The following is a 20,392-nucleotide window of genomic DNA, read 5'->3' on the forward strand; positions in this document are numbered from 1 at the left end:
GGCAATTCACGTCACACTCTGTAGCACTTGTCTTTCTTCAAAGTGCTGGCTCTACAAGTTCCATTGGATTCCATGAGTCCCATGAGTAAAACAAGAAAAACAGCAGAGAAAAGTTCCTCTGGAAAGAGCAGGAAAATGAAAAAGAGAAAAGCGCGGGTGACAATGACATGGGATGGGCAGGGACAGAAAGACCTTGAATGTCCTGGGCAGAAACACCCGGAGAGCAACAGCCGAACCAGGGAGAAAGGCCCAGGCCAAACTGAAGGTTGAGAGACGGCTGCGTCCATGAGTTCTGGCAAAGGAGGTGGGTGGCACCGGTCGGGAGGCAGGAGCATAATGCCCAAGAGGGAAAATCGTGGACCAGGTGAGCCTATCAAGGAAAACTGAACTTCAACATCTTAACCAGAAAAACTAGCCAACTTCCAGAGGTAGACAAGAATCTATTCGCACAAAACATTTCAACAGATATTGGACTTACTGCTGCTCTCAGTGGACTAACAAATGACAAAGTCTTTTTCGATGTGTCTTCAGTGTGACACAGGCTCGTGCAGATGCCTGCTTACCAAGGGCAGTGATCCCAGCTGTGACAGCACATGCCTCTTCTAGAGGTTTTGTAAATTTACCTTTGAGTACAGGTGATTTGAATTGGGAGGCCTGTACTGTGACACGGGGTGGACTGGTGGCTCTTGTTTTGGGTGCTCTGTACCGTTTTCTTGGCTATACCTGTGAATGGTGGCCCAGTAGCCAGGTGTGCCTCAGCCGTGCTCCCAGAGAAAGGGAGCATCTTAACTTAGTGAACGAGAGTGTCTAAGCCTATCTTTAGATGTTATTTCCAGTTTGCTCCAGAATGTGTTTGCAGCATACCATGGATCAGGACAATATAACTACTTCAGATACCTGAATCTGGCCTAGAAATTCACTGACTTTAAGCAAAGACGGACACATGAACAAAATAAAATACAATAAATAAAATAAGAAAACTGACAGGAAAGGGAGCTGGCAAGGAGGAGGCCTTGAGCCTCTCTCCGAGGGATCCTTCCTAAGCCTGGTTCCTGACTCAGCATTCCCAGCAGAAGGACAGGAGCAGCCAGGGAGGGGGCCGGAGGTTTCTGGGGGCTGCAGGTCAAGCTGGATTTCCTCGGACGGCCACTTCTGAGAGGGAACAGACGGATTGTGCTCGTTTTGCTCTAGGAGATGGAGGTGGGAAAGAAAACTGGTGTTGGAATGACTCAGCCTACAGAGGTGGCTTTCATTCAACATCTAGGGGCATTCAAAGGTTCTCTGGAAATACAATGTGTTTTTCACAGTTGTTCTGAGAATGGCTGAGAGGCCACAGAATGAAAAATGGGGAATGGCAGAAGTACAGCGCCAATGTAGTATTTCGTCCATACTAAGCCCTACCCATGCTGCCCTCCTCCTGCCCCCCTGGTACAACTCCCAACCGGCCCACCCGCTGCTCCTTCCACTCTTCACCTGTGGTTGCCTCCATTCTACCAAGACTTTCAACTGTCTAAACACTGAATGATCAGTGCCAACCCAGGGCCTGTGACCACGTCTGAGCAGGGCACTCTGGTCTAGTAATGACCTGTGAATCCGTTACTTAAACATTCTCAGGGGAGAACAAACAATATATCCACTTCATTTGTAATGAGGTTCCTCCCCTTTTCAGCATGTGACATTGGGCAGGTTACTTAACCTGTCTGTTCCTCAGTTCTCCCCTCTGAAATAGGATAATAATAGCACCTAACTCGCAGGGCTGTAGTGAGTAACGCACACTTAAGGAGTGAGTATTCACATCCAGCACTTGGGAGTGCGGGCACGGAGTCAACACTGTCACGTGTGTTCTCATTCCTATCTGCACATGCAAAAGCAACAGTCCACCATCCTTGTAATTCATCATCTCAGTATCTGTCTTTTGGGAATTTCAAAAGTTGTCTTCTTGATTCTGAAAACAGACAGACATGCACACATACATTCATATATATATATTCATTCTACCCCCATTCTTCAGCAGGTGTTACTTTAAATGTGCATTACTGAATTTCTTATAAAGTACAGACGAGTGACATTCATGAATAGTTATAAAGAGACTTAATAAAGAAGAAACCTATAAAAATAAATCTGAAATCCACCTGGTCACAAGCAACAACATGGTCAGTTGGGAATTCCTATGCCACTGAAAAAAACACTCCTGTTGTACATTTTGCTTTCCAAGGCGCCACTTTGGTGTAGCAGCACCCTGTGATGCCCAGAAGAGGTTTCCTGAAGGGATGGATGGAGCTGGCACCCTCTACCCTACCACACAGTGCTGTCTGCTAATAACAAAGCTGCCATCCCAGGCACGACCCTGGGGGTTATTCCAACTGTGCAGGCTCAGTTCAGGAACTAGAAAGAAAGAATTCCGTATTTCATTGCAGAGAGAGAAAATGAGGCAGTGACTTGGCCAAGGTCATTTAGAGTACTTGACAGCCAGGAGGAGCATCTGAGGGTTCTGACTTCTGATCAGACACGTTACACAAACACACACCCCTCAGAAGACAGCTGGCTTTGGTCAAAGTGCCCTTGCGTCAGGCGGCTGCCCACCAGGGGCACTGTGAAAGCACTGAGGCCCAGGAGTTAGAAGGGGGACAGCCGAGGGACAAAGAATAAATCACAAAACAGCTTTTAGAGTCTAAAAGAGCTGTTATCCTATCTGGATAAAATGCAATTAGATGCACTGAGTCCCACATCTTGGTTAACCTTACATAACTTCTTCCTATTACATCACTAAGAATGACTGCATTTAATGGGCCCAGCACCTGGACAAGAGAGGCGAACTTCACATGCCTGATGCTCCACCTAGAGCTTTCCCCATGGAGATGCTGGCCTGAGTGGGAGCCAAAAATAAACTGAAAAGCCAATCCCTGAGGGACCTGTCATCAGGGGTGCTTCACACAGTCACTCACACACACACACAGCCTCACACCCTCACAGAGCAGGCTGATCACAGACAGACAGCTTTACTTTAGTGTCATTAAGTCTCAAACCAGGCGAGACCCCAAATGCTGTGGCAACTTAAAGCAAAAGGCAAATGCACAGGAAGGTGGGAAAGCAAAAGAAAGGTCAAGCCTCAACAGGAGGCCTCCAAAAGGAAAGGTGAACTTGAACTGCCAGGCAGCGGTCCGGTCCCACTCTCTCCTTTACAGGGGACCATCCTGTCCCACCGTGCATGACAGGTGGGGGCCAGAGAGAACCACCATGTCCGGCCAGGATTCAAGAAGGCTTTAGGGATGGCCAGCATTTGGCTTTATTCCACAATTTTACTGAACGGCTGCCCACTGATGGGGAAGGGGTGAGCTCCACACAGGAGATCAGAGGTGAGACGGGAAGTTTCAAGTGAATAAAGGGGTCAAAAAATTGAGGAAAAGAAGGCACATATAAGGGGCACTGGCCGCCTAATTCTTTCAAGTCCTAAAGAAGCTTAACTTTGGCTGCCGGAAGCCTCAGAAACTGGGCCATAAATTCTGCAGTTTCAGGGAAGAATGTATTATATTTCTGCGGATAATTTTCATGGAGGTGGCAGGGAAAGGGGAGGACTGCCCAGTCGTATCATCCCTTCTTGTGAAATTGTTCATTAAACACTTAAAAGAAATTAAGAGACCAATATTAAACCTTTACTCACTGCTCTCCAAATTATCATGAAACTACAAAAATACCTATAGCCTACTAAGGACTCCACACGAAATGGACACTATTTAAAAAAATTGTACGAGGTGGCAGCTTTAAAAAAAAAAGTTTCCCAAGACTGTCACTGCATTATTCCATCAATAATTGAGTTCTCCAATTTCATAACCAGCTAAGCCACGGAGGAGGGATCCGTCTTGGTCGAATGAGCCTTCCTTTACCTCACCCTGTCGCCTCCAGGGAATTTACAAGGAGTGGGAGGTGAGAAGGAAAACCTCCCTAAACTATCCTGCTGCAACATCCCAGGACCCACCCTGCCACCTCAGTCAGTGGCCAGAAGCAGAGCAGGAAAGCTGTTCAGCTAACCAGGGTCATCTGTCATGGTGGCTGGGAACCACCCATCAGGTATAAACTTCTGGAAGAATAAAAGTCCCCACCCCCTTCCCCAAATAAACTTAGTCTCAAGTCCTGAAAGAAGAAGAACTGGGTTCTGCCACCATAGGTGGGCACTGCAATCCAGCCTTTTCTTGTAACTTCCACAAGCCCTGGCCTTTGCTAAGCCCAGAAGCACAGAAACTACAATAGCAAAGAAACATCACGGCCCGAGCCACAGAAGCACTGCCACAAACACAAAGTCAGAAGAGGGCAGCTTCAAATATATCCAAGTCATTTCCTATTTAGCTTCAATATAAGTATTTTAAGTCAAACGTTGTATAATTATACACGGTGGAGGAGGCAGACTGAACACAGCCGCAAACAAAGTTAACCACCAAAGTCGAGATGGGCAGGAATGACAACTGATAAACACCACAGGGTCCACCAGCAGGCTGGGCCGGCCTCCATCGGACTCCCAGAGCAGGCGGCCACCGCACTCAGAAAGCAAGAGTCAAAGTGAGTTGCGTTCCAGAAGTCACAGACCCCTAGAGAAGACGGTTGGAGGAAACACTTGTCTTTAAACTCACAGAAAGACACCAGCCACCATGTGCTAGGAGGACAATGCACAAACACAGTATATAAAGCAGCAACCCTTCCTCCCGACATAGCAATACTGGTGGTGGTTTTTAACAAGCATTCCATGGCAGAAAGTATTATTTTCCAAATACTTTTGTAAATGAACTCAAAATTTCCTTTCTGCATCTGAGAAACTATCGCCTGATTTGCATTTTTCTGAGGGGAACCTGGGGGTCATGGGTGTGGATTTGTGAGTCTGGAGATCCGCGCTAGCAAGAAAAAGACCCTGTTGGTAGCAGCATTCACTTCTGCCACCGGGAAATGGATCACAGGCTCTTCCCGGGAGTGGGGCCTCTCTGCCTGCCGGGAGCCTTCGTTGCAGACCCCCTTTGTAGTGTGGCATGAGCCCTGTTCCTCTGTCTCCTTTGTCTCCCAGAGTGAGAGAAACCCAGACTAACTTCTAAAGTGCCCTCCCCCGAAATCAGACCTCTCTGCATCCTGGGCAGCCCCAATGGCTCCGGCTGATTCCTGCTTAGAAATGTCTTCCTGAAGGGCGAGGGAAGGAGGAGAGGCAGAAGGAGCATAAGATATAGGGTGTGTGTTTGTGTGTGTGTGTGAATCACTGATAGGAATTCACTCTCAGAAAAACAAGACACAAAAAGCCACCAGACCAACCTTGGTTCAAGGTTTCTGGCTTTCGGTGATAATCCCTTTCGTTTGTAAAACTGCTAAATTCACCAGCCTCACCACAATAACATATGATGTCTGCCTAACAGCCCCTGGGCCAGAAAAACCCTCCAGGTTTCCAAATTGGTGGCTCTCTGTAGCATTTTTCTCAAGAAGTGCAAATGCACTCAGAAGTCGTCAATCCACGGGGCAGCTGTCACATTCTCCCCCAGTATATTAACAGCGAGGCTCTGATCGCTAATGATTTTACTCCCAAAGTTCCCCTCAGCGATTAAATAAGGCAGTAAGGTCAACCAAAAACAGCTCTGAATTTCTTCACCAGAACGAATCCGTGAATTCTGTAATCTAATGAACTTCGCCGGTTTTTCTATCGGCCGAGATTTCCCCCTGGATCTTTGCTTTGGAACGCCCACAAGCTCTCCCCGCACCGACACCGCACGGCCTCCCTTTTGGATGCACAATGCGGTAGGTAGCTCCTTGGGGGTCAGCAAAACGCCGCACTGGTGTAATGCTGAACGCGCCCGAGAGCCTGAGGAGTCCCCCCTGCAGTTCGTCCCCGTCTCTGCTCTTGCGGCCGCCACCGCAGCACCGCACGGTGTGAAAGTCCCCTTCCAGTCGGGAAGCCCAGGGCCCGTCCCAGGCCAGCACAGCACAGAGATGGCGCGTGCTCCCCGGGCTGGTGCAATGACTTTGCACTGGCTCACTGCACCGGAGCCTCCGTACCCTTTGCTGAGGCTTGTCCTGCCCCCTAGGCCCACTGCAGCTGCACCATTCCGGACAGCGCCTGGCACACCTACCCTGCCAAGGCCTAGGGCTCTAGCCCCTGCCTCCCGCGACCCCCAGCCAGCGGCCCCCTGGGCCCCCAGCAGCCGGAGACGACCCCCGCGTCCTCCGCGCCGCCTTGCCGCACCCCACCCCGGCCGCCACGCCTCGCTCTCCCCGCCGGTCGCCCCCAGCCCGCACCTTGGTCTCCTTCACATGCTGCTTGACGCCCTCCGGGTACCACTGGACGCGCACGTAGCCGCGGCGCAGCGGGCTGGCCCGGCCCTCCTCGTGGCCGGCGCCGCCGGCCTCCGAGCACCCCGAGCTCCCGCGGCCCTCCTCCTCGCCCTCCGAGTCCGAGTCCTCGCCATGGATGAGGCGCACCAGCCCGAAGTGCACCGAGCCGCGGTAACGGCCCGACACCAGGTCGTGAGAGAACAGCAGGCGCTGCGAGCCGGCTTCGGGGCCGGAGTCCGAGGACCGCCCGGAGGCCGAATCCGGGGCGGGGGCAGCGTCCGCGGCTGGGGCCGCCTCCGGGGCCGGGGCCGGGGCCTGGGCGGCAGCTGGAGCTACAGGCGCGGGGGCTGCGGGATCCGCCATAACTGCTCTGCGCGAGTCTCGGGCGGCGGCGGCAGCGGCGGCGGCGAACGAGGCATAGGGGGCGGGGCCAGCGGGCGCCGGAGGCGGGGCTACGGCGCGCTGACGTGACCCTACGTGCCGCCGTCGTCAGGGAACCGAGATGCGGTTGCTAGGAGCGACCGCCTGGTCGCTAGGGGACGCTGGAGATGCTGTTGCGGGGGGGGGGGGGTGTAGGAAGGATGGAATCCTCGGGGGGGCGGGGCCGGAGGGAAAAGCGATGGAGAGGGTAGCGGTGGTGACCCCGGAGGAGGGTCACCGAGGGAAAGGGGAGTGGCCGAGGGGGGGCGGGAGGACCGTGGAGAGTCTGTCAACAACATTTAATGAACTCCCTCGGCGTCTCCAGCCCTGTCCTAGGTCCTGCTAGGAACAAGGAGAAACACTGTCCTGTCCTCTCGGTGTTTACAGTCAGGTTGCGGAGGCAAAACAAATATACCATAAATAGCTAAAAAGCAACTCCAAGGCAGCTTGTAAGCAAGGCTATAATAGATATGTAGAGTGTATCCAGAGTGTATTGGGTTTATTAGGGGATTTCAAGAAAAGCTTGGAAGGCCGTGACCCTGAGAGACCGGTCCTGGAGAGCTGGTGAAGGGGGCCCAGAGAAAATCAGAAAGAGATGCAAGTATCAGTGGCTCCAGTTGTTTGGCTTTAGAACCATTGAGATGAGTTCAAAACTCCTCAAGATTTAGTATGTCTGGCAAGAGGCAGCACGGAAGGTAGTCAATAGTGGGAGCTGTAAATTCCAATTTGGGGCACTGCCATTTACTAATGTGTAAAGGTAGGCAAGCTGATAAACTTCTTTTCACCTTAATTTTCTCATCTGTAAAATATGGATGATGATAATGGTAACTGTCTCATCAGTCAATTGGAAGGATTAAATGAGATAGAACAGTGCCTGGCATATAGCTTGCTTAATAAAGCCTAACCATTACTACATTTCAAAACATCCTGCCTAGACAAAAATTTTAGATTGGCAGAACTGACTTGTTCCTGGTCTGTCCATATTGCCATGTTAAAATAGAAAAACTAATTATACTAATTTAATGCATCACCTAAGTTCCAAAAAATTTAGATATGTTCTCAGAGGACAGATTCATAGTAGGTTGTTAAAAGGACATTAAGAATACTCAAAATACAGCCCTAACCTTTCTCAGTTAAAATCATTGTATTCCACATTTTTTGCAAGATCATCAATGACAGATTAGTAGGATGGTATATTACAGTATTTAGGTTCTTCAAAAAGGCAGGATACTTCCCTTTGGGTAGTGTACAGGATGCTGGGGAACAGAACTACACTCAGAAAAGTTATAACCCAGGGCAAGGAGACAAAGGGCTAAAGGGGCATGACAGGTGGAACAGAAGCTTCTAGATTACTGCTGGTAAGCCTCCCAAGTCTTTATGGGGACAAAAGAGAGGGTGAGGAACAGTGTCCTTAGAGCAGAGATTCCTAACTCCCCTTCAGCGCACTTAGCCCCAGTTTGTTTGTTTGTTTTTTATAACTTGAGTACATGAGTTTTCTAAGATCTGGTCCATTGACAACCATCCCAAGCCCAATACATCAATATCGCATAAGTACTCAGCCCAAAACTTCTTATGTACTCAGGCTGCATGAAGCATAGTCATTGTCATCTGGGCATTGTGCATGTTCTTACGACTGTGTTAGGGACTTTCACATATATTATCATACTTGTTATCACCATCTTGCATATAGATGTAGTTAACCCTATTTTACCAATGAGAAAAGGGAGCCCAAGGAATTCAATGCCTGAGGTCACAAGCTAATAACCAGCAACACCAAGATTGGAACCCAGATCCCCCAACTCCAAGCACAGGGGCTTTTCTGGTTCCTCCAGATTTCCCTCTAAGGAGCTTCTGATTGCAGAGGAGATATCATGCATCCATGTGTGCCACAGAGGAAGGGTGGTGGGTGGTGGGCAAATAGGCTGAATGGCCTGGCAGTGCGGGCCCAGACATCTTTTGTCAAAAATCCAAATGTGTTTGTTTTAATATAAAAATAATGTCCTTTCCTCCGTAATTGCTCGGTAAAATGGGCTTCTTGTAATGACAGCTGATAAGAGCTACCATTTATTGAGCTATACATTCGTGCCAGGTACTACAAGAAATGCTTGACATAGATTAGTTTCCCTGGTCTCACACCAACCCTGTGAGGGAGGGAGGGTGATCCCCTTTCTGTGATGCACCATACCACACTGTGCCCCCACGCCCACCTCTGGGAACCTGCCAGGTTGTGGATAACAGCCCTTGAGTTCAAGTGCTGCTCTCGCCTCAGTGGACTGAGCTCCTTTTGAACACATGGACCAGTCATTTTCCAGTGTGTCAAGTTGATGCCTGGGACAGAGCCTGGCTCTGCGTTGGCACTCAGTAATGTGGCATATTGGCATATTGGTGGGTGTCAGAGCCCTGAGATTTCTCTGTCTCCATGTGGTCAGTGTCATCCCCACCACCCCACCTCCACACACCTAACAAGTCGAAGCTCGGCGTGGAGGGGAAAAGGTCCCTGGTCCCTCCCTGACTGTGTGTCTCCAAACTTTTCAACTTTCCCCAATTACAGCTGCATCTAAGTCATTTTAAGGTGGGGGGGTGGGGGTCAGTAAACTCCTCCCCACCCCATGGTGCCCTTCAGTGACCTCGCTCAGACCAGGGATATCCGGGCAAGGTTTGAGGCCTGACTCCTTCCCAGGCCCAGAGCCCCCAGCCACAATCTCTGTGTGCCCAGGCTGGCTGATGGGGCCAGGATGGATGGCAGTGTCTGCTTAGTTTTTCCTTTTCATAATTGTTGTGGGGGTAGGAAGGAGGGAAAAACACCCTTACTTCCCCAATGGCCCCAACACCCAGCTCTTCATGGGTCATACCGAGGCTTCTCGGGGAATTTCACTTATTCATAAATGAACCTGCAAGGAACTGAGCTGGCCTGACCATGCCCCTTGCTAGGGGGCAGCACAGCCGGCTGCAGAGGGAGCCGATCTGGGGGGAAGCAGGCCTTGCCTCCTTTCCATCTTGTGGGGCCAGGGGCTGCTTCTCTGACCCATGGAGTGCCCAGGCCCCACATTGCCCCCAGCCCGCTTGGCCTTTCCTAACCTAGCTGTGCCAGCAAATCCAGGCCAGCCCAGAGAGCTCCTTCTATGGTGGAGCAGGTGTCTGGGGGCTCCAGGGTGTCTCAGCACCGGGGGCTGCAGCTGGGAAGGTGGCAAGGGACAGAAGCTACCCTGCAGACACCCCCACCCCCCATGGCCGGCTGCAGATATACCCCTGCCTGGGCTTCCAGTTGACGGACAGCTGTTCAAGAATCCTGGACTTTTGCAGTGCAAAGGACCCTTACTGCTTCTGGAGCCTCACCCCACCTTTCCTGGATGCCCTGAGAGAACCTGTGGGATTGCCCAAGGTCGGGGGTGCAGTCAGTATCAGGATCGGGATGTGCCGGCCCTCAGCCCTTTTTCTCCTGACCCCAAAGATGGGCTTAGATTCCATCTGCGAAGCACTTTGTACTGGGGCAACAGTGGAAAGGCTGAGCAATAAGGGAGAGCCCAGGGTTGGCTCACGCTGCTTCCCTCCTTCCAATGGATTCAGGGAGAGGCCCGATGAGTCCATTGGGCCTGCTTCTAGAACATTAGGGCTGCTGTTAGTCAGCTTTGCCCCCCTATTCGCTGACCACTCCCAGATGGCACACCCCTCTACTCAGCACCGACTCGTGGGTGCCACAGACTGGACTCATCACCTTCTGTCCCTTCTCCCAGAGTCCTTGTCCTGGTGGATGGCAGTATCACCTACCTGGGTGCCCCATTGGCCACCTGAGAGTTGGCAACCCCCACCCCACCCTTAAGCTCCACACCCGATCAAAGGCCCCTTCATAGCTCTCGTGTCCAATTCCCCTGGGGAGCTGGGGTGGTACAATGGCTAAGAGTGGGTTCCCGGGCCGGAGGGTTCTGGGTTTGAAGCTCAGCATTGAACTTGGGCAAGTCGTTTGCCTTCTCTGAGCCTGTGTCCTTTCTGCAAATGGGAATAACGATAACACTGACTGCACAGGGCTGCTGGGAGTTCACATGACATAAGGATTGGAAAGTGCTCTGCCCACTGCCTGCACACCGGAAGAGGCTGATGGACGCCCGCCGCGGTTATTAGCGCATCCCCATATCTTGCCTAGGCTGTGGCTGTAGTCTAGTCACACCCCCGGCCGCCTCATCTACCTGCCACCGTGTTCCCAGGGTGATTGGAAATATGAACGCAAGCCTCAGGCTCTCAGCGTAATGTCTTCCTGTGGCTCCCCGTGGTCCACAAAAGAATGGCAGACTCAACCCTTCCTGAAGCAAACCCTCTGCTCCTTCTCCTGCCCCATTTTCCACCACTGCCACCAACCTCGGCCCCTTACTTTCAGGATCCCATCCTGCCGGTGCCTTCGTCCTTTGCACTTGCTTCACCATCTGCCTGGAGTTTTCTTCCTCCCCTCCACACCACACACCTGCTTTTACCTAAAGAACTCCTTTCCATCTTATGAGACTTAGCTCGGGCCTTCTTATTAAGGAAGTCTGCCAAGTGCCCCCACCACCACCACCACTTCTTCCACCTTTTTACCTGGCGTATCAGTCAAGGTTCCCCAGGGGAACAGAACCAACAGGAGATATATGTAATGAAAATATTAAGTGATTTGCTATAAGGATTGGCCCAACGACTATGGGGTGAGCAAGTCTGAATTCCATAGGGCAGGTTGCAAGCTGGTATCTCCGATGAAGGTTTTCAATGAATTCCCCAGGAGAAGCTGGCTGGCTGAAGTAGAGATGGAAAGTCTCCTTCTCCCTGAAATTATCACTTCTCCTTTTAAGGCCTTCAACTGGTTGGATGAGCTGTCTATCATTATTGAAAGCCATCTCCTTAGTTGATTGTAGACATAATGGGCTATAGATGCTATCAACTGACTGACGATTTAAATCTACAAAATACCCTCCAAGTGACAATCAGGCCAGTGCTTGCTTGACCAAACAACTGGGCACCATGGCATGGCCAAGTTGACACATGAACTTCACCATCACACCTGTTAATAACGGTAGCATTGTATTTATTACCCTGGATTGTGACCGTGGGTTTGCCCGCCTGCCTCTCCTATGGGATTGGAAATGCTTTGCATCCCAGCATCCAGGACAGGTCTGGCACATAGTAGGTGCTCAATAGATTTTTGTTAAATGATTGAACAAAACAAGATGACTTCTCCCGGTAGCCCCAATTGCCAATCAACAACTCTCTGGGACCTCTGTCTCTCCAGGTCCCCAGCTCTCCATTTTTCCTAGATATAGAGAACACACACATACTCCACAAATGTGCGCACACACACACACCCCCCCTACAAACACCCACCCACATGCACACACACTCTGTACACACCCCACAAGCACACACCCATACACAACTCAACTCACTCACATGTGTACACACTCCACCCACGCACAACCCACTCTCACCCCACATACACCCACATGCACACATGCACACACACACACACAAATGCATACACTGTTGTTCTCTCCTCTGCCCTCAGCCTCCAGCTCTGCGCTGTCCAATATGGTAGCCCCTAATCACACATGGCTCTTGAGCACTTGAAATGTGGCTGGTCTGGGTTGCCATGTGCTTAAGTGCTTAAGTGTAAAATAATACACCAGTACAAAGAAAGAATATGAAATCTCTCAGTAATATTTATATTGATTGTTGAAATGAGATAATTGATCTAATGATACAATTTTTATAAAATTTTATCATTATGTATAATATAAATGATAATAATTTTTATATCATTTTGAAATAACAATAATTTATATATATTGGTTTAAATAAAATATATTATTGAAATCAGTTTCACCTCTTTCCTGTTGCTTTTTTACTCTGGGCAACTAGAAAATTCTAAATCGCATGTGGGGCTCACACCATCTTTCTGTTGGACCCAGCAGCTCTGGGGGCTCAGGGAGCTGTAGTCCTTCCTTTCCCCAGGAGGTGGCGATACCTCCCTGCCTTTGAGTTCCAGTTCCAGAAGGCTCTGGAAGGTTCCTGAGGAGACTGCCTGTCTCACTTGGCAGATATTGAACCCCAAATAAGTTGGCTCATGTATGCAAAGTAGCTTCAAAACAAGTCCACAGGAAGTCAAGGAGCCGAGTGCCACCTCCTCAAGGGAGGGATCAACATCCAGCTGACGGACCCCTATTCTGTGCTGCACGATGCCGTAGTTTCCCCACGGTCTGTTTCCCAGAGGTTTATACGCCTGTACAGCGATGGTGAGGAATGGGTGCTGGGTCCCCCCGGGGCGCTGCTTACCCCAGTGGCTGAGTGTTGGCTGCTGCTGTCTCATGCTGTGTCCCTCTCCTCAGACTGTCCTTGGCGGGAGGAAGGTGCCTCCCCCGGGGGACAAAGCCCGGCCCTCTCCACGCGGGACGTCTGCTCTGTGAAGGGCCATCCCGGCCTCAGAGCTCCTCACGGCCTCCCCTGAGGCATCTGCTGCAGTTGCATCGTCACCATTAAACTCCTCCCTCTGCCCGATTCTGCTTACCTTGCTCCCTCACAGCTGTTGTCCTGACAGCGCTCCCCAAAAACCCCTACATGCAGATCTCAGTCTTAAAGTCTGTCTCCTGGCGAGTCTCACTGAAGAGAATTGGTGTTGGGAGAGGTCCTGGAACACAGACTCTAAATGGGGATTTGGAGCTGGATCACTTCCGGCTAACGAGGACCCCATCACCAGTGGCAGGTCGAAAATGGATGACCCTGGCCAGCTGTAGCCAAGCAACTGGTAAAACTCACTGGTGGTGAACTGGGATGGATGCCTGTGGAAGGAAATGCACATGTGGGTATAAAATCTCAGATGTGCGAGAGGTTGGGGGAAGTGGTTCTTGTAAGGATTATGGAATCAGATGGCTGCTATTGGGGGCAATCAATGCATGGGAGAAAGCCAGCGAAAGGCTGTGGATGGGTGATGATGCGCCAACCAAAGGCCAAGCATAAAATCCAGAGGGTCTCCTCGGCAGAATGCAAAGAAACTCGCTTCCTGAAGTTGGGGGCAGGAAAAGGTTGAGGATCAGCTCTAATAACCTCAGCAGGTCAGCTGTGCCAGGAGGCCCTGGTTGGGGAGAAGTGGGACTTTGAGACATCTGCATATCTGGGTCGCTGCTCTCAAAAGTCTTGAAGTGCCAGATTCTCCTTGAGCCTTCTGGACTCTCACAGATGTGGCCACCTCTTCTTGGTTAGAGGTTAATGCTTCCTCCTTGCTTGAAGATAACGACTCTTTCTTGCAAGACAGCATGTGCTCCCACCCCCGGATCTCTCCAACTTCCCTTCCTGTACCAGACCAAGAACTAGGGTTAAGTCACAGCAGAGCCCGACTGGGGAAGTGCTGGGCCAGCTTAGACAGGAAAGGGGCTAGCCCCCGCCAATGATGCCAGAGGAGCTAGGGGAGTATGGGCCTGGAATCTGGGGTTGCTGGGTCAAGGGGGGCAGAACACAAAGTTGGATAAGGAGAGTTGTTGATATGTCAACACTTTCCCATGTTATAGGATTTAACAACTTGTCTGAGTAGTGCTAACCCACTACTCAGAAGCTTGGAGAAGGTGATCCAAAGCACCCACCCCCAGCTGCCAGGGCTGTAGGTGACCCGTGGCTGCCTTCTTCTCCAGAGAGCCCTCAGCTGGAGGAAGCTGCCCCACCCAAGGTCAATGCAGGGCAGAATGGCCACCCCCTGTCTAGATGTGGGACATCATTGAAAGGGTTTCCCATCAGGTGCTCCCTGCGAGACTGGCTGCAGGCTCCATTGCCACAGCATCACAACTCAATTTCTCCTTCTGCTCAGACCTGCTTCCCTTGCTCCCAGACAAGCATTGTTCCTAGGAGCCTTCCTCAGAAAATCTTTTCTGTGTGTATGTGTGCAAACCTCCATCTCAGTCTCCATTCCCTGGGGAAGCTGCTGTGAGACAGGATTTGGGCTTAAAAGGTTGTCACGATGGTCAGGCATAATGTGCTGGGCGCCGGGTCTGTGGGAAGATCTTAAGGGCAGGGGAGGAGTTGAGAGAAAGAGCCCACCCTAAGACCACCCAGAAATGCAACTAGTTGCACAAGGGCCTCCCCGGAGGGCTGTCTTCCTTGCCTGTTGGGACGCTCAGCAGCTGCTCTGTGTCGGGGGTTGAATTGTGCCCCCCCCCCAAAAGATACGCTGAAGTCCTGACCCCTGGTCTCATGAATATGGGCTTAGACGGAAATGGAGCAAGGCAGGTGCATTGCTGATGGGTGTGGTGTGCACAATCGTGTGACCCCCGGTAAGACCGTTTGGCAATGCCTTTCCAAAGTACAAATGCCTTTGCCCATTGAGCCGCGACTCCTACAAAGATACACGTGTATGTGTTTTAAGTGATGCGTATACGTGAGTACTAATTTTTGAAATAACAAAAGATTGGAAACAATTCAGGGGTCTTTTGAGAGGGAACTGGTTAAGGGAATACTACGTGGTCATGAAAAAGAATGAAGACGCTTTCTATGAACGGATAGGGAGTGATTTCCAAGGCATATCATTAGGTTAAAAATAAAAAGCAAGGTGCAGACCAGGCTGTGTGGTGTGCTCTTTTATGTAAGACAAGGTAGGAAATATGGTAATAGGGTGGGAGTGACACTTCTCATGAGTACATTTGATTTTTCTTTTTTTTAGTGCATTTGATTTTGAACTCTGGGATCTATTAACTCTTCAAAACCAAAAAAATAAAATTTTTTTAATTTCCAAGTAAAAGTTCCCAAAGGAAATGCACAGAGTGTGATTAAACAAGGTCTTAGGTCACAATTCTGAGGACATTAACCTTTTTTTTTTAATAGACTGTTTTTTAGAGCAGTCTTAGGACTACAGAAAACTTGCATGGGAAGTACAGAGAGCCCCCACATACCCTTCTCCCTACCCCTCCTGCAGGCAGTTTCCCCTATGATTCACATCTTGTGTGAGTGTGGTACACTGTCACAACTGATGAACCTATATTGACGCATCACTATTAACTGAAGTCCATTGTTCACATGAGGGCTCACTCTTCGTGTTGTGTAGTTCTATGGGTTTTGACAAACACATCATGTCATGTATCCACTATTACAGTATCGTACAGAACAGTTTTATTGCCCTAAAAATTTCCAGAGCTCCACTTATTCATCTTTTCCACCCCTCATGAATCTTTTTACTGTCACTATAGTTTGCCTTTTCCAGAATGTCATAGAGTTGGAATCATATGGTATGTAGCCTTTTCAGGCTGGCTTCTTTCACTTAACAACATGCCCTTAAGTTTCCTCCATGTCTTTTCATGGCTGGATTGCTCATTTATTTTCATTGCTGAATAATATCCCATTGTATGGATGTATTCACAGTGTGTTTATCAATTCGCCTATTGAAAAACATCTTGGTTGCTTCCAATTTTGAGCAATGAAGAGAAAGCTGCTATAAACATTTGTGTGCAGGTTTTTGTGTGGGCCTCAGTTTTCAACTCCTTTGGGTAAATGCCTGGTTGGATTGCATGGTAAGACTAGCTTTAGCTTTGTAAGAAACTGCCAAACTGTCTTCCAAAGTGGCTGCACCATCTTGCATTCCCATCGACACTGAGTGAGAGTTCTTTGCTCCTCAGTGTGAGAAACAAGCACTATTCCTAAAAAGGAATAAACGCTCCCCTGATTGTGGAGAAGAAAAGAATTTATTCACGATCTTGCAAGAACAGGTGCGCAACCAAAGTGTGGCGGTTGGCATGCCAAAAAATAGACCCAGCACTATTTATTCCCTACGCCTAACTCGCAAGTCCCTCCCGTTTCTCCAGTGGCTGGATACGTCAGAGGTTACATTCTATTCCACAGGCCTAACTAGCGCCTGCAAATTTGAGACATTCAAAATGTCTCCTGCATGAATTTGAAACATTTGAAACAAGAAACAATTGAAAAAAGTCTCCACCCCTGACTATAATTGTTATGCCCAGGCCTCTTTCCTTTGTTCTTCAACTGCAGAGCCAGTCTGAGATAGTTTGGTAACAAGTTATGAAGCTATTTTAGGAACCTCTACCTCCAAGTCTCCACGTGGCAAAGATAGTGGGCAGATAAACAGGGGGACCGGCTGCCGATTACAGCTTGGCTTCTTAACCCTCTGCCAATCCCCGAACTGCCCCCACCCTGTGTGAAAGCTAAACTTAATCTAATTCTCACATCAGGGACATTAACTTTTTTTTTATCTTATTTTTTTATTGTAGAATATACCATATATACATAAAAGTGATAGCTTTCCAAGTGCAATTTAATAAGTAGTTAGTGAGCTAATTTGAAAGAATATTATAGGTTATAATTCCACAGTTTCAGTTATTTCCTTATTATGAAATATAACATAAATACAAAAAGTAATATTTTTCGAAGTATGATTTAACAAGTAGATAGATAGGAAATTTCCAAAGTTATTATGAGTTATAATACCATAGTTTCAGTTATTTCCTTATTGTGAAATATAACATATATACAAAAAGGTATAGCTTTCAAATTACAATTTAACAAGTAGCTATAGAAAAAATTTCAAAGGATGCTATGGGTTACAGTTTCACAATTTCAATTCTTTCCTTCTAACTATTGTAATACCCTAGCAACTAAGAAAAAAGAAAATTATATAAAGATTCAATATTCATCATCCTTTGTTAAATTCTACCTTGTCTGTTGCTACCCCTTCCTCTAGTTTAATCACTTTCCTCGTCTTCTAGGCAGTGAGCACCCTAACTTGTTCATATTGAAAAAGGGTGTCGACATTTTGGGGAAGGTGGCTGCATCTGGTTGTTGTTCTTAAAGAGGCTGTTGTCTCTGGGTTTGGGGACTTAGCTTGCATAGGAGTTCTCTAAAGGGTTTAAGTTTCTGAAGAATAAACTTAGTGAGTGAAACTTTTGTAGAGTCTCAGCTAGGGATCCAGGTATTCTTTAAGGTTTTTGGGACAAGTGTTGATTTGGGCTTATCATACTGTGGCCATTTGGCATATCTAGGTGAAGCTTGCTTAGGAGTAACCTCCAGGACAGCTTCTCGACTCTAATTGAATTCTCTTAGGGGATGTTAACTTTTAAGGGACAGACAGAAGAAAGAAGCATCAGGAAGGAGCCCGTGAAGAAAGAGCCGGGAAGGAGAACCAGGAGAGGAGGGACGATGTTCAGCCGTGTCCCTGGTCCTACAGCCTGAGTGACCATATGGGCCCACCCACTTGCCCCCGTGGTCCTGGTGCAGCTGTTAACCACTTCTCCATCCCCCTCAAAGCTGGCCCGGCTGAACAATTTGTCATATGGTCCCCTATGAATCTTACAGAGGCCAAGGGTGCTGAGAACAGAGCCAAGCCCCTTGGCTTTGTCTGCTGGAGACCCTTGCAGGAGCTCTTTAGGGGACAAGTGAGGGGGCAATCTTGGTGACCTTGGATTGGAGGTCAGTGAGGGTGAGGCCCGAAGGCAGAGAAGGAAGTCTTGCGGGTACTGTGCATGGCGGGCCTCTCTGGGAAGCATGGCACTCTTCCCTTGCCCCCGAGCCTGGGCAGAGCCCCAGGACCCTCCACAAAACAGAACCACAGTGGGCAGGGCAGGTGGAAGAGACAGTCATTATTACCCTGCAGGAAGGCCCAGTGGGGGTGGGATCCCAAGGGGAATGCAGGTAGGGGGTGCCTTCAGGTGGGTCTGCATCTCTGAGGGAACTCCATTTCTTTCCAGGGGTCCCTGTTGGGGTCTGCATTGCCCCCACCTCGTCCCTGGCAGGGCTCTCTGGGCACCTGCACATAACTCACAGCAGTTTCCATAGGGCGGCTCTTGGTCTGCTTTACGTACTAGACCTTTGCCAAAGACTCCATTGGATGAGAGGCTCTGGGGCTAAAAAGGTCTGTGTCCCCCTTTCTCTGTGCACACAGTGGGCTGGAGAACATCCTCTCCCCAGAAGGCCAACAGACAGGATGCAAAATGGCTAAAAGCTGCTTGGAGAACTCCGTTTACAGCAGCCGCTCTCACCCCTGGCTGCACCTGAGAATCACCTGGGCAGCTACTACACACCTGAGGCCAGAACATTTAAATCTGAGTTTCTGGGGGTGATCCAGGGGTTGGAATTTTGTGAAGGCTCTTGGGTGATGCCAGGGTTGCAAACCTCTGGTTTGAAGCAGAGAGAGCAGCGGAGGTGGCCGTTAGGGCTGGCAGTGTCAAACCGCAGCAACACATAAGGTCGTATGCACCATAAGACTTTGGAGACCAAGGGGTTTGGACCCCCCTCCCCAGGCTCAGCAGCCCTCTCCCCTGTACCCTGCTGCAGACACTTGGTCCTTCCTGACCCCCCGACGACTCCCCAGCTACTCCGTCTGCACTGACTCTTGCTCAGACCTCACAAATAGTGTTGCAGATAAAATACAGGACTCCCAGTGAAACTTAAATTGCAGTTGAACAGCATAATTGCATGGACCAGATAGTGCATGGGACATACTTCTTAAAAAAAACTTGTTGATCTGAAATTCAAACAACCAGGCGTCCCATATGGTTTCTTGCTAAATCTGGCAACCCTCCTCACAAGCTACATTCCACAAGGCCGCTCTTGGTCAGATGAATTCGAGTACAGCCCCCAGGGGGAGGACACCCTGGGGTGGGAAGTGAGCCTGGCCTTCTGGAATGTTTCCGCCGATTATCACTCGGCATAGCTGAGTCCTGACCCAGCTGCCCTTCTTGGTGTCCTGATTTCATCTCAGGGGGCTTCCCTACCCCTCTTGCCCTCACCCCTTCTCTTTTGCCCTCATTGTTGGTTGCATGTGGTCGTTTTCTTCCAACTGGCCAGGAGCCAGGCCCCCTGTCCCCTCCACCCCCGGGAGGGGTCGGATCCCCCGCTTCAGCTGTGCTTGACAGACTGCCTCGACTGGTTTTCTGAGCGTTCTGGGTTCTATGGTGTATTCCAGAAAGAACAGGGACTTGTGGGGGCTGATCAAAAGGGCACGAGTTCAACAACTACCCTGCTCTGCCGCACCAAGAGGGTCTGATTGGCCACCAAGGGCATTGTGGAAGCCAGAGGCTCTGGGAAGGGATTGGAGGGCTGTTCCTGGACCCTGAGGTTGGAGCTGGGAGGACCTGGCTGTGTGCCCACCCCAGACCCATACGCCAGGCCTGAGGAGGGTCTCGGATCAGTGCTGTGAGGTCTGTCCCGGGCCCCAGGAGGGGAAAGCAGCGACGCTGTTTGTGGGGGAGATGGTGGGCCCTGGGGGTGGCTCTGCTGGGCCTCAGACAACAGAGGGACCCTAGAAGAAGGGCGCCCTGCACACAGGAAGCAAAGTGTGTGAGTGGGTGGGTGGGGTGTCTGGGTGGGTCCTGGTTCACCCCAGTGCCTGGGCCACATGGGCCCCTCCCCACGGGTCACGCTGAGAGCAGCCGCTCCCTCTGTGGTGGGTGGTGGTGGTGGTGGGGGGCGCCGGGTGAACAGCAGATCTGGGGGCCCCAGGGCACCCGAGATGGGGCAGGGGATTTGTGGTGCCCTCTCGCACTTATATGTGGGGTGCAGAAGCCCTGGTCTGGGGAGGGGGCAGGTATGGTGGAAAGAGGGGGAGGGGACTGGCCAGGGAAGAACCTGGTGGGGGGGTGCCACTGAAGGGCTAAGAGAGGGGCCTGAAGGTGGTGGGGGATGGGAGAGAGCTGGAGGCTGTTTGCTGGGGCTCAAGATTCCA

General features: G+C 50.2%; 1 protein-coding gene across 3 annotated transcripts in view; it reads right to left on the minus strand.

Moving 5' to 3' along the window:
- UBE2O (ubiquitin conjugating enzyme E2 O) overlaps positions 1-6,711 on the minus strand; it is a 53,902-nt gene extending 47,191 nt beyond the window's left edge. For 2 of the 3 annotated variants that reach the window (XM_037808445.1, XM_037808444.1), the window contains exon 1: positions 6,265-6,711. In XM_037808445.1, coding sequence (XP_037664373.1) covers positions 6,265-6,663 — 399 coding nt within the window. In that variant the 5' untranslated portion in view covers positions 6,664-6,711. The remainder of the gene's footprint in view (positions 1-6,264) is intronic. The other variant, XM_037808443.1, reaches the window with a different exon arrangement.
- Positions 6,712-20,392: the final 13,681 nt, after the last annotated feature.

The sequence above is a fragment of the Choloepus didactylus genome, chromosome 18, assembly GCF_015220235.1.
Source record: "Choloepus didactylus isolate mChoDid1 chromosome 18, mChoDid1.pri, whole genome shotgun sequence".
NCBI lineage: Eukaryota > Metazoa > Chordata > Mammalia > Pilosa > Megalonychidae > Choloepus > Choloepus didactylus.